General features: G+C 37.8%; 1 protein-coding gene across 9 annotated transcripts in view; it reads right to left on the reverse strand.

Annotated features, from left to right (window-relative positions):
- LOC582531 (flagellasialin) overlaps positions 1-12,493 on the reverse strand; it is a 67,377-nt gene that overhangs the window by 23,415 nt on the left and 31,469 nt on the right. For all 9 annotated transcript variants that reach the window (XM_030976726.1, XM_030976731.1, XM_030976730.1 and 6 more), the window contains exons 3-6: positions 5,763-5,890; positions 4,853-5,032; positions 1,496-1,583; positions 939-1,058 (exon numbers count right to left, since the gene is read on the reverse strand). In XM_030976726.1, coding sequence (XP_030832586.1) covers positions 939-1,058; positions 1,496-1,583; positions 4,853-5,032; positions 5,763-5,890 — 516 coding nt within the window. The remainder of the gene's footprint in view (positions 1-938; positions 1,059-1,495; positions 1,584-4,852; positions 5,033-5,762; positions 5,891-12,493) is intronic.

The raw sequence follows: 12,493 nt of genomic DNA on the forward strand, positions 1-12,493 counted from the left end.
GTCTTCTAGATTTTCAGCAGATTCTAAGAAACACTGATTATTTTTCATTTTCAGACGATGCACTATGTTTAATGTTTGGTTCTTTATGAAATATAAGGTATGATTGAGTATTCCTTGGATGGTTTATTAGTCATTTTGGAAAATAACAAGGACTCACAAGATAAATCTTTATTTTTTAACCCAAACAACATTCAAATGGAGTTGAAATACAGAGAAAAGGCATGAACAAGTAATTTTTCTTCCTTGTGCAGGACTGTTTTTTTTGTCAGTCAATACCAGAAGACGATATTACATTCACGTCTCATTGAGTCAATAAACAGGATGTGTGCTAGCTTATGGTCCTCACTCTGTCATTCACATGCATTTATTCAGTACATGAAACATAAAAATCAACTCGCTCAACAATGTCGCAAAAAGCCTTCCACAACATTTTGATTCTATTCAATTGATTGTCGATGCTTTCAAGCACTGCACAGGCAGTAAACATGAACAAATAGCCACGCGATGTTTGCTCTTTAGAGATAAAAGGGTGATTTTGGGGAAAACATTGCAAAATGTCTGATTCATGGCTTTGTACATATATCTGATTGCATACCGTAACTCCTACACAATCATTTGCTTTTTCATTTGTTTCAGTAAAGAATGATCATACTAATTGACTTCTATGACACATGCTCACACAAATATTGCTCTGTGATCCATTTCCTATGCTATGTGAATTGTTAACTTCAACCCAGAACCAGACTCTACACCTCATATCAACCCAAACCCTAAAACTGACCTAAAATCCAATTACAACCCTTCCTAAATGGGCATCTTTGACAAGATAGCGATTGTCACTGGAGTAAATGTCTGATCCCCATGATATCATGATTCATATCATTGCTATACACATAGAAATATAAAACATTGAAATTCAAAAGACAAAGTAAACTTACTCTTGAGCCATTTGGAGTCCATAGCTTTCGTAAGGAGTACATTTTGTGGTCCCTGCGATCTAAAGATGACTGAATCTCGGGCCGTATAATCCCGGGCAACACCTGTGTATAGGTTACCATCTGAAATGGGGAGAGAAATGAAATGTCATTAATTAATTTATTTACTTATTCCGTTTTATTTAAACAGGGTAGCCTCGTCAGTAATCAAATTACTGTTTTCCATAATACTATTTTTAATAATAGCCTCTTGAAGCACAGATACAGGGCAACCATTATACAAAGACTGCTTAAACGATACAAGAAACATAGTTTTCATGGGAAGGTGGTCTTTATCAACAGGTTTCTGTTGATACGTATTTCAGTGATAAGCATCTTTCCAAGGGAAACAGACAATGTGGTATTTACAGTGGTCTTTCTATGCAGGGGTTGGCAAGGCTAAATTTCAATGTATACTAATGGTGTCTGCAAATGTGCGGCATCAAGTAATCCAACAGATTCACAGTTTATCTTCATAATAATAGTAGAAATCATGATTTTGGGGGAAGAAAATTATTTACCTGCAAAGAGAGCTGTACCCTCTTGCTTGGGGTTGAAAGGGCTGATGAAAGTTCCATCAGACTCTTGATATTCCTGAAGACTAGAATCCTGAGAGAGGGGAAAAAAGATGAAAAACATAGAAAACAGTATGTTATTAACATCCTTCATATTCTAATCTAATCTGTCTTTATTACTATGACAACCATGACACAGGATAATCTACTTTCACATAGATATTCTTGTAGCCTTAGGGTACGATACTGATAATTTTACTTCTAATGCATGTCAATTGTGCTTACTATGATGGATTCTAACTTCAAAATAATTTTGACACTTTGGCATCGATTGATTTCCTTTGCCTGTCAAAGCCAATCAGTCGGCAGGTCCTGATTTTGTTATCGAACCAGAAATCTTACTATCAGAACGCCATGGTAACTAGTTAGCATCAGTTGGTTTTCTTCCTCAATACGCAAGGACTCTAAAACTCTGAGAAGGGGGGAGACAAGGAAGGGGCTGGTTCAGCAAAGCACTCTCGTGGGATTTGATGCAGATGAGAGCTGCTCATTTATTGGAGTCAGAGGTTAGGCGATGACATACAGCCATCCATATTTCGGTGCCAAATAACACACTTTTTTTACACATGACTTGATGAGTTAAACAGGAGTTCAGTGGTTGGTTTTGTTGTGCGATGGAAGTTTCATTTAATTACAAACTCACACCCAGCGCTTTGTAATGGATGCTGACGGACGTAATATAATGTTCACTTTGTCCCTCATCCACCTGAAAGGTGTTCATCTCAAAACATTCCGCAAAGTCTGCAAGTCATTCCAACATATTAACTTCCCTCAACCAACATACTTTTATCTCTCTTCTGCTTTATAAGCTTTGAATTAAAGGTAAAGACCAGTTATGGTCATGCGATTGCATTGTGAAAGAAACATTGTGGAATCAATCAGAAAAGGTTGATCATCTAGCATCTAGCATCTGCAAGGTTCTGGAATCATCAAAATGATAAGAAATTTGGCCCATTCTTCGTAAAGTTACAAGCACTATACACAGAAAGATGTATATGGGACTACCCTATATCTCTCACAGACCATGAGAGAAACAAATTTACCAAATATATGAATTAGTAGGCGGTTTCCCGGCAAATTTTTTATCATCATGTATTAGTCAAAACATATTCTTTCACATGATTGGTAATGAGAGCTTCCATTTCATTTTTTGAAATTGGGGCATTTCCAATACTGGTCTTTACCTTTAAAGAGAAGTCAACTACGTACGACTACATAAAACCGTTTACTTTCAAAACAAGTTAATCATACCAAATTAATCTTTCATCCAATGCGCAATGCTGCATATCATAATTCATCATCGCATATATGTTTGGAGGAGGATGTTAAATATGTTCTCCTAGGATGATGAGTCTTGCAGGAAGCATGCAAGTTATAAAGTAAACCCAATGCTCCAACCGTGGTCCCGGCTTTAACCTTGACAGCAAAGCTGTGAACGCAAGGCAGAGCGTGAAAACATGACGGCGAGGTGGCTGTGCTGATTGCATTATCGGCTACAGCGTCCAACCAAATTGAAAGCTTCCGATCTCTTTCACCAAGACGAGAACCAAAAATCAAATGTGAATCACTAGATATAGCAAGCCATACTATGAATTGATTGTAGGCCACTGATAAGGTTATGTGTAATTACGAATGTAAGTGCTAAAAAAAAATTTCAATTGCTCAGCAATTTCTGGAAATTGAGCTTGGGTAAGGTTACATTTAAGGAAGAATATGACGTTGTACAGGAAATACAACTTCAGGAAAGAAAATACAGGGTGGAAAAACAGTGAAATAAATTAATAAAGACAAATTCAATGTAGATTATAGTGCACTATCAGTTGGTTTGGATGGAGAATAGTTTTTGATTCAATTTTAGTTTTAGAAGGGGGCCCCGAGTGTACCCCTTCAAGCGTCTGATGTCTCCCTCCTGAATGCTTATCTCTCTCAATGTATTCTCTTCATGTACGAGAAGTTAGGCGTGATGATATGGGCACCCACGCAGCAGGGATGCGTTTAGCATAAATTGCTCAAGCCCACTGATTACTATCTGTGACTGACATGATCCCAACCATGTTCACACGTAACAAAATTTGTGTATATTAAGTATTTTTTGGCAATAAAAGCATGATATATATGTGTAAGCACCAAACATTAAAGTTTGAAATAAGTTTTCCTACATGATCTAGTACCAGGTCTCATTCGGACAGTGGTAATGAAATATTTTCAAAAGCATCATGTATTGATTTATTGACTGCAAAATGATATGTATCTAGACCTCCTCTATACCCGTAGTTTAGAGGAGGCCTTTCATTTTTTTGGTTTCGTTTCCATTAAGTTAAAAAAAATGAAACTGTACTGGTTGTCAAAACAGAGAGCAGCATTTTATATAAAATCATATCCGAATTGAAATCAGAGTATTTTTTATGTAAAATCCATTTTTATTGATAGAACTGGGGTACAGTAAAGGTTAGAATCCAGATAGCATGTATCACATGATCTATGAACGCATGATCGTCATCGGGGCGGCTTGAAAGAGACAGCTCGAATCCCCCATCCCCTCACGCTCTGACATTTCTCATTACGAGAGGGCTGTAAACATCGCACCAATTAGATGTGCAGTGCAGAGAGAAATAGGAATGAGTCAACATTCACGGCTCGATGAATGTTCCTCTCCAAGATTTAGATTTTAGAGGCAGGCTTTAGGGCTGGGGCAAACGTGGGGGTGAAACATTTTCTATCTTACGAGGGCCCCCTTAATATTTGCTTTTAGAATACCGCTTCTGCACCGGAATTCAACCAAGATAGCTCTTCATGCTACATTTCCAAATTTGTTTTGGAAACTGCGCTTCCTCTTTCAAAGCCCCCGTACATTAAGGAGATTGCATCAAATCACCGGGAAAGCTTGATAGAGAGGATAGCTAGCATCATGGAGCAGAGGAGTTTTGCTTGATCAGATTCAAGCAGCCGATTCTCTCTCTCGATCGTCTCCAGCTTGTCTCTCAGTCAGACATTTACAAAATTGATGGTTAGGAATCGATGGGAGGTTCTATCAAGGGTTTGCAACATGACCCCCTTCTGTAGTGCTACCATGTTTTTCAAACAATTGTAATAAATAAGCTCTCCAGAGTTTCACTTTGACTTCATATTCTACTGTTTTTCAATGTTGATTTGGGCATAAAGATCTTCCCTGGGAGCTGATTTCACAGTGAAGGTTCCTTATTTTTTCCCCCGAAGTACAAGGAAGCCATAACATGGTCCAGATTCATTGTGTAAAAGTTAAATTTTAGGGTAGGATTTCGAAATTCAGAGGACAGAACTTACTGAGAAGTATCTACACTTGGGTGTCTGTGCATTGGTTCCACACACAAATAGCGTGTTGTTTTCTGCAGGATTCGTCTGTAAAACTTCGATGAAGTTCTGGCATTCCCACTGTTCGATGCCTTTCATCAAACAGTTCTGTATCGTCTGAAATTCGGAAGACCATGTGTAGTTCTGAATACCCTGTTGATACAAAAAAGAATATAAGAACAAAACAAATTATGAAGAGGCAATGTCTTACATATACATTGTTCTATTTTCTTAATAAAGATGCCATTTGCTAAAAACATTCATAATCGTCAGAGGGTCAACATACTATGTCTCATGAGTCATGATTATTGAATGTTTGCCCATCATTTGCCAATTCAACAAATTTTTCCCTCTGAAATTTAAAATAGAACAATGCCAATTTGCAACAGCTGACGGCTTTGAGGAACCTCAACTGCTGTTCATGATTTTAACAAATTTTGGCACTTTCTATTGATTGTTCCCTGAATATCGGATATGGTTTTATGCGGAACTAGTTTTATGCCAAAAAAAAACACCAAAAAGTTCAAGGTATACATTGTAGATCTTCTTTAACTGATTCCTTTTACACAGACTTTAAAGAAATACTGCTTAATTAAAGGAAACAAAAAATTGTGGTTTTTATAGGCAGGTTGTTTGTTTGTCTATACTCAACAAAACCTGATTATAAAGACCACTTATAAGCAGGACAAGGAAATCTGTCATCAAAGGTACACATAGCAGATTGTAGATGTTCTTTAACATGTTCCTTTTACATTTTTACACAGGTTTCAATGAAACACTGCACAAAGGAAACAAAAATTTTGGTCTCTACAGGCAGGTTGTTTGTCTGTCTGTTTATAACAGGTGGGTTTGCAGGCTGGAGTGATCACTACGTGTAACGTACCTGTTTGCTTCCCAGTGGCTCGTCTAAGTTGATGATATGAAACGAATTCTGTGCTCCGACCATCAGCAACCTCCGCTCACTGTTCAACGTCATGGCACCAAAGTGTTGCCCTTGGAATGATCGCAAATCTGGAAAAGAGACAGAAAAAAAAAACACATGGAAAGTTAGTTGGTGTATTTTAAACCTTACTATATTCAGAAGTTTGAGGGGAAAAAGTGTAATCACTTCAGCAGTGTAGAAATGTGTGAGTTAGATGGGACATTTTTTAAATGAACTGTAGTGAGACTCAAAAATGGAATGTAGTTGTAGATATTAATTTGTTTTTCATTTAACAAAATTATCAAACACTCACCCAACTGACTACAGTATATCTTGTATGAGAACAGTAAATTGTTCAATACATCTTTAACTCAAATGACTGTTATATAATTACAAGTAATAATTGAGCAGGAAATTGCTGTAAAAAAGCAAAATAAACTTAATGAAAAGTGCCTGAGGCTTTAAATAAAATTTAAAAATACAGAGATTCATATGTGCATGTAAATGCTGTTCAATCTGCCCTCCCCAAACAGTTACAGAGGGTTGCCTTCAAATGTAATTGGGGTCATGGGGATGAAAAATGCAATTATTGATTTTGGATGTCATGAATATTTTACTCTCATGTTCCATTCTTCATCGTATTGGAATTGACTGAAAACATGAATTATTTATTTCCCCAGCCACTCTCCGCCTCTCCACAGGTAACGAGTTTCATTCAGAAGAATAACACTGTGCCAAAGACAGCCTCCCGCTCGATGAGTTATTTAAAGGCTTCTCTCCAAATGAATGACTTGAAGTTATGAGGTGTGAAATTGGGGAAAATAAAGGAGAAGCAAAGAGAAAAATAGCGATTCTTTCCGCAATATGCCAATTGACCACGCAATGACCCCATACATATAAATTGCACCGTTAGTCAGGCTAGGAATAAAAATATGCATTTGGAATGGGATATTATTATTCTCTAAACCAAGGTGTCGATTAAGGTGTAGAGAGAGATTCCATTTTGTTTGTGGTTGGTAGAATTTTCCAAGAAAAATATGTGATGCCATTTAGCCAAGCTGTGTACGAGGGAGTACGGCTTGCATAGAAATGCATATTTGCTTACAATCATACAGCATTAATAATTCAAATTTATGCTTCAATTTCGTGGAGCGGATGACTCATCTGAGGCTTATACCGCAAACAAACCATTAATCAATCTCACTCTCATCCACTCTCATCCGCTCCGCTACAAGCCTCTCGCTTTCATCTACCCTCTCCCCTCCCGTCAACACTAACACGTCTACATTGCACTCTCTCTCTCTTTCCCCAAATCAAGGAGTTCCCTCTCAATATACAAATGTGTACAATTTAGCTCATCATCTAGGGGGCACAGTTTAGAATTCATTCAGTTCTCACAGAGAGTTTCGTCTCTCTTATTGGATTATTGAGCGACTATCGCGGGATGCCTTTTGACTGCATCTGTAGCGAATCCCTCAATGGATCTCACAGTAAAACAGATCAATAGTACGACACATGTCGAATGCCCTTTTATTCTCTCTAGATCAATGAGGAGCTGAAGTGTGCATCATTTAAATACACTCTTAGATAAGCTTAGGGTTAATTATTGATGTTCTTGTCACATTTGTACGCTTCGCATGAGGGACATTCAATGAAAGACCCTAGGGGCGGAAAAAAGTTGAGTTAAGGATTACAAAAACATGACTCTTTAGATAAGATAAAGGACAAAGGACATTGGTTTAAAGAAAAAGAAGATGATGACCGCTGAGAGCTTGGAGGGCGTCGCCTCTATCAAGATGTGCATGATTTAACATCCTAGAAGTTCTAGCTTTCAGTAGGCAATATGCAAACATGTTATAGACATACAGACAAATATCTAGGGAGAGGGGGAAGAAAGAGAGAAAGAGAGAAAGAGAGAGGGGGAAGAAAGAACGAGAAAGAGATAGAGAGGGGAGAGATAGAGAAAGAGAGTGAGGGAGGGAGAGAGAGAGAGAGGAAGAGAGGGAGAGAGAGAGAGGAAGAGAGAGAGAGAAAGAGTGAGAGAGAAAGAGAGTGAGAGAGAGAAAGAGAGTGAGAGAAAGAGAGTGAGAGAAAGAGAGTGAGAGAGATTGAAAGAGATAGAGAGAAAGAGAGGAAGAGATGGAGTATACAATGGAGCATGAGAAATAAAATAACATTAAGAATAAACAGACAAATAATTCAAAACTTAAGTGAGTAGAGGTACGAATGTGATGCAAAGACATATGTGAAGGTATTCCGAAAGAAGAAGAAAGGGAAACGGTTTGCAATCTTTGCATTCCAAAGACCACAGTCCCGTGTCCTAGAAACTTGGCTTTGCACATCTATGCATCTCAACCTTTGGTGCTAATATTCAAGCCTAGCTCGTCCTTGTGTACTTAGTACACAGCCTAGGGGTATTGTCATGTTCACTGGCAGGGATAATACACTAGACTCTTTGGCCGCGTCGACTCAAGTCTCAAGAACATCTCACAAGATTCACATTACAAGCAACGGAGAAAGAAACCAGAAGCTTCGATCTTTGCGACGTTTCTGTCACTCTTGAAAGTCAAACATAAGTAATCAATGCCAAGATTTCCTCTATTGGAGTCATTTTATTTGACAAATCAACTTATATAAATAAAATTCATTGTACAAGATAAAATTGGTAAACAATGAATGAATATACCGTTAACAGACAACACAAGAAAATACATGTATTGCATTTCTAGGGTATTCTCCAAACATTGTTTAGTTGACGTCATGCCCTAAAAAAATTGACTTTTCCATTCTCCTTTCATATGTACCGGACATGGGTTAACAAAATAATAACTGTCATTTTCATTTGGTAATGAAAACATTGGATACAAGGAAATGATGCAGCTGTACTAACACAGCAGATATACAGAGGAAACATTTAGGAACTGTTTTTGCCACTCAACAATGGCAATAATAACATCAAATGTCTTGGCAGAGCTTTCAATTGCTTAGATAACTGCTCCATTGAGGAAGGAAAAAAGTTGTTGTTGGTTTTTATGGCGTTTTCCATCGTCGTTTGATGATTTTCGCCAAAAATGAATAGTAAATATGTCCCTTCAATATATAAGGTAGAACCCTCAGTTTGTTTTAAATGTTCCATTCCTCTTTTGTGCCAGAATTTGTCAATGGTGTTTAAAGTCTATTGAACTTGGCCATCATTCAGCAGAGCCAGCTTATTTGATCTTCTATAGACCTCTTTTAATAAACTATGTTTAAATATGCAACTCATGAACAATGACTAAAAAGTACATTGACACAATTACATCATATGTTTATACTAGTATGCTTTATTACTCAAGACAGGTGCCATACAGTATAGCTACACTTGCAAACAACTAAGGTAATGTTTTCCTTATTACTCCTCATAATACTGTTACCACAGTTATCGTCATGCCGAAATTCAATATCTTGAACATTTTGGTAATGAATGAATGAATGACAGATTAGCTAACACATTCTGCCTAAAAGCATTTCAAACATCACTAATAAATTTGTAATACTAGAGTATCAAATAACTCTATATTAGACATTATCGGATTATCCCCAGTCGAGCTAATCCTCCTCTCACATGAATATTAATACATTTTTGATACAGTGAAGTTGCAAGGCCGCCTCCTATTGCTTCCTCTCTGGATAATTAAATGTCAGCCTCGTCCCGATCGATAGTGGATATTGATTTTCCCCTTCCTGAGAGCAATTTGGTATTAATACAGTGAAAAGGCAGCTAGAAATTCATATAGCTGTTAAGCCCGATATTAATAAAATTAGATAAATGAAAGCTTTAAGCTCATGCTTTATTTGTAGAAGATGGGAATGTGCTATGATGATGTAAACCATTTATACTTGTTTATTTTTCATGTGTGTTGGGGAAAAGTGCACTTTAGTAATTCATACATGTATTCTGATGCCCTGATTGAACAACATGCAGCATGTCTTGCACAGAAGGGCTTTCACACTGCAGCGAACTATATGAGATAATGCCCTTCTGGCTGCAAACAGATGCTACCAAAAAACAAACAAACATGTATTCCCTAGATTTTAACCGACCTTTTGGCGCCCCCTTTCGAGAGTTCACCAGCCAGATGCATATGATGAAGCAATGCCAAGAAGCAAGATGGGAGTGGTTCATATCCGTCTCAAAACTCCTTGCCAAACTCTCTGATCTCATAGAGGGATGCATCGTTTTATCTAACATTAAAACTGCAACACTCTTCCGTTCACATTTGCCAGAAAACTCTACATTCATTTTCCTGAACCCACTTCCTCTTTGAATTAATCATAATCAATGCTAAGAACATGGAATGAAAAGGGGGGGGGGGGGAAGGAGCTATAGACGTAAAAAAGGATCTTCTCTCAGATGGACATGGCTTGAAATTTAATTACAATGATTACAGAACTGATGTATATCAAGAATCCGGCAGTCCTATAATCGATGGAAGTATAGGCCTATTAACATTCCACACAACTTCTAAAATCCTATCAAAGTTCTTCATAACTTTCTTGGCTCAATAAACACTGTTTTGCATCCTATATACGCACACCCATAATGCAATGCAACTTTCTGTTTACACCAACATGCAACAACTGAGGTCCACAACTCCCGCATCTTTTCAGGGTTGTTTTCGTGTTGACCCATGCAATTGGCTGAAATTAAACAATGCCCTCTTTAAATTTCTTGAGTACTTTTCTCCCGGAGTTCACAGACCATACACAGTAGGACCTGTTGTAATTGTAAACAGTCTCCAGTGCATAGAGCCTGCATAATGATTGGTTGAAGAGGCTTTTCTGTGGAGTGTTACTTCATTGTTCAAAGAACCTCTGAATAGTACTCCCTTCAGGCTAGTCATCTATCAATGCAAGATTTTTTTTCTTCCCTCTTTTTTCTTTTTCTTCCTTCTACACAAACTTTAAATCTCAGAGGCCTTGCACAGGCCACTAGAATAGGCGCATAAACAGAGTTTACAATGGCAGGTTTACTTAAAGCAGTAGTTCCAGTGAATACGATTGAGTTCGTGCTTTGTGATTGACTGTTTCTGAATAGAACAACTAACACAGAGTTTCTATGGAACCATGGGGCTAGCAAGAGGGGGGCGGCCAATTTACCCAATCTCTAAAGAAGCTCACCGGAGCGTTTTTTTGCTTATTCACTCCACTGCTTGCCTTGAAGCCAAAAAGTGGTACTTTTGCATGAAAATCCACAACAAACTAAATAATGGAGCTCAACTTGATTATGGAGGGTTACAATAAGTCAGATTTATGACATGTTTTTGTGATTTCATGTTTGTAAAGCCCTGGGAAAATGATGAAAATCACGCACGGAGACAGGCTTTTGTAATTTGCCCATAATTGACGTCATGAGAGATGAAAATTAATGTGATTTCAAGCAAAAAGTGTAATATCATTAACAATGTCATGATTGATGTCATTTATACAAAGTATAGCGTGACTCTTGGGGGGTTATATCTAAGCAGCAACTTTTGAGGAAAAAACACTCAAAAGTACAATTTATAATCCCTTAAAATACTGTACAGAGGTAAAGTCATGAGGAGATGTTGCCTCTTTTCTCACAACAAGGTTCATCGACAGTGACGAAGGTGATCAACAAAAAAAGTTTGATGAGGGAGTCAGAGAAAGGGCAAATGAAGTGCCACACCAGCAGTTGTAGCCATCGAGGATTGTGGCCAACTTGTGCCCACCCAAACAAACCACGTCACATTGCCACTATAATATATAATTCTACTATTGCGGTGGCGCCCACCATCAACTCTGATCAGCGGAGAACAAAAGAGAAAGAAGCTTTGATAGTCTGGTACTAAATACCTAAACAATAGGAGGACCAGTTCCAATGATCAAACCTCATTATCAGCGACACGCAGGGACAGAATAGGCCAACTTGTCCATGGTTTCACAGGGATCTAATCTTTTTGTTTATCGCTAATCGAAACACAGTGTAACTGAGCTAACCTAATCATGTGGTTTTCAAAGCTTGTAACTTGTATCCATTTAGGGGGCAGACATGGTGTTGGAAGCCATCATTACAGAGATCAGACTCAAATTTACAATCAAAACCAGACACGAAGCCACTACTATGATTTCTCCCGGCAACAGATTTGTACAAATGACAGACAATCTGGGGATGTTAATCTAAAGACGATTACACATTGTCAGAAATTGGGATATCACGATTAGAGAGTTTGAAAATCAGGTACTTTCGACACATCAGAAAATTTTTATCTCTCACCTCGCTGCCTGAAATTGTGACATATTTTGAAAGCTTGGATTGGATTTCACAAAGCTTCTTAAATGATGTTAATTTATCAATCTATTGACAAAGAGCGACAAGATGTCTGCTATGATTAAGAAGGGCATTTAATCAAGTGAAAGTCTATCAAAGTTACAGCTGAAACACCTCTGACACTTAAAACACGACTTCTATGCATGATATAATTAAGATGTGATTTAACTCAACTCAACTAAAGTTTAATAAGAACTAACATCTCTTCGACTCTAAGGAGATGATGAGTGCACGATTCAAGATGTGATATTGCTTGATTTATGTCAAAGTCTATGTAAAGTGAGAACCCAAGAGCTTAAGCCTGTCTTGCTCTCAGCAGAGGATACTACAAGATGTGACTCGACTCTAATCAAACGAAATG

The sequence above is a fragment of the Strongylocentrotus purpuratus genome, unplaced genomic scaffold (assembly GCF_000002235.5).
Source record: "Strongylocentrotus purpuratus isolate Spur 01 unplaced genomic scaffold, Spur_5.0 spur5_scaffold_9, whole genome shotgun sequence".
NCBI lineage: Eukaryota > Metazoa > Echinodermata > Echinoidea > Camarodonta > Strongylocentrotidae > Strongylocentrotus > Strongylocentrotus purpuratus.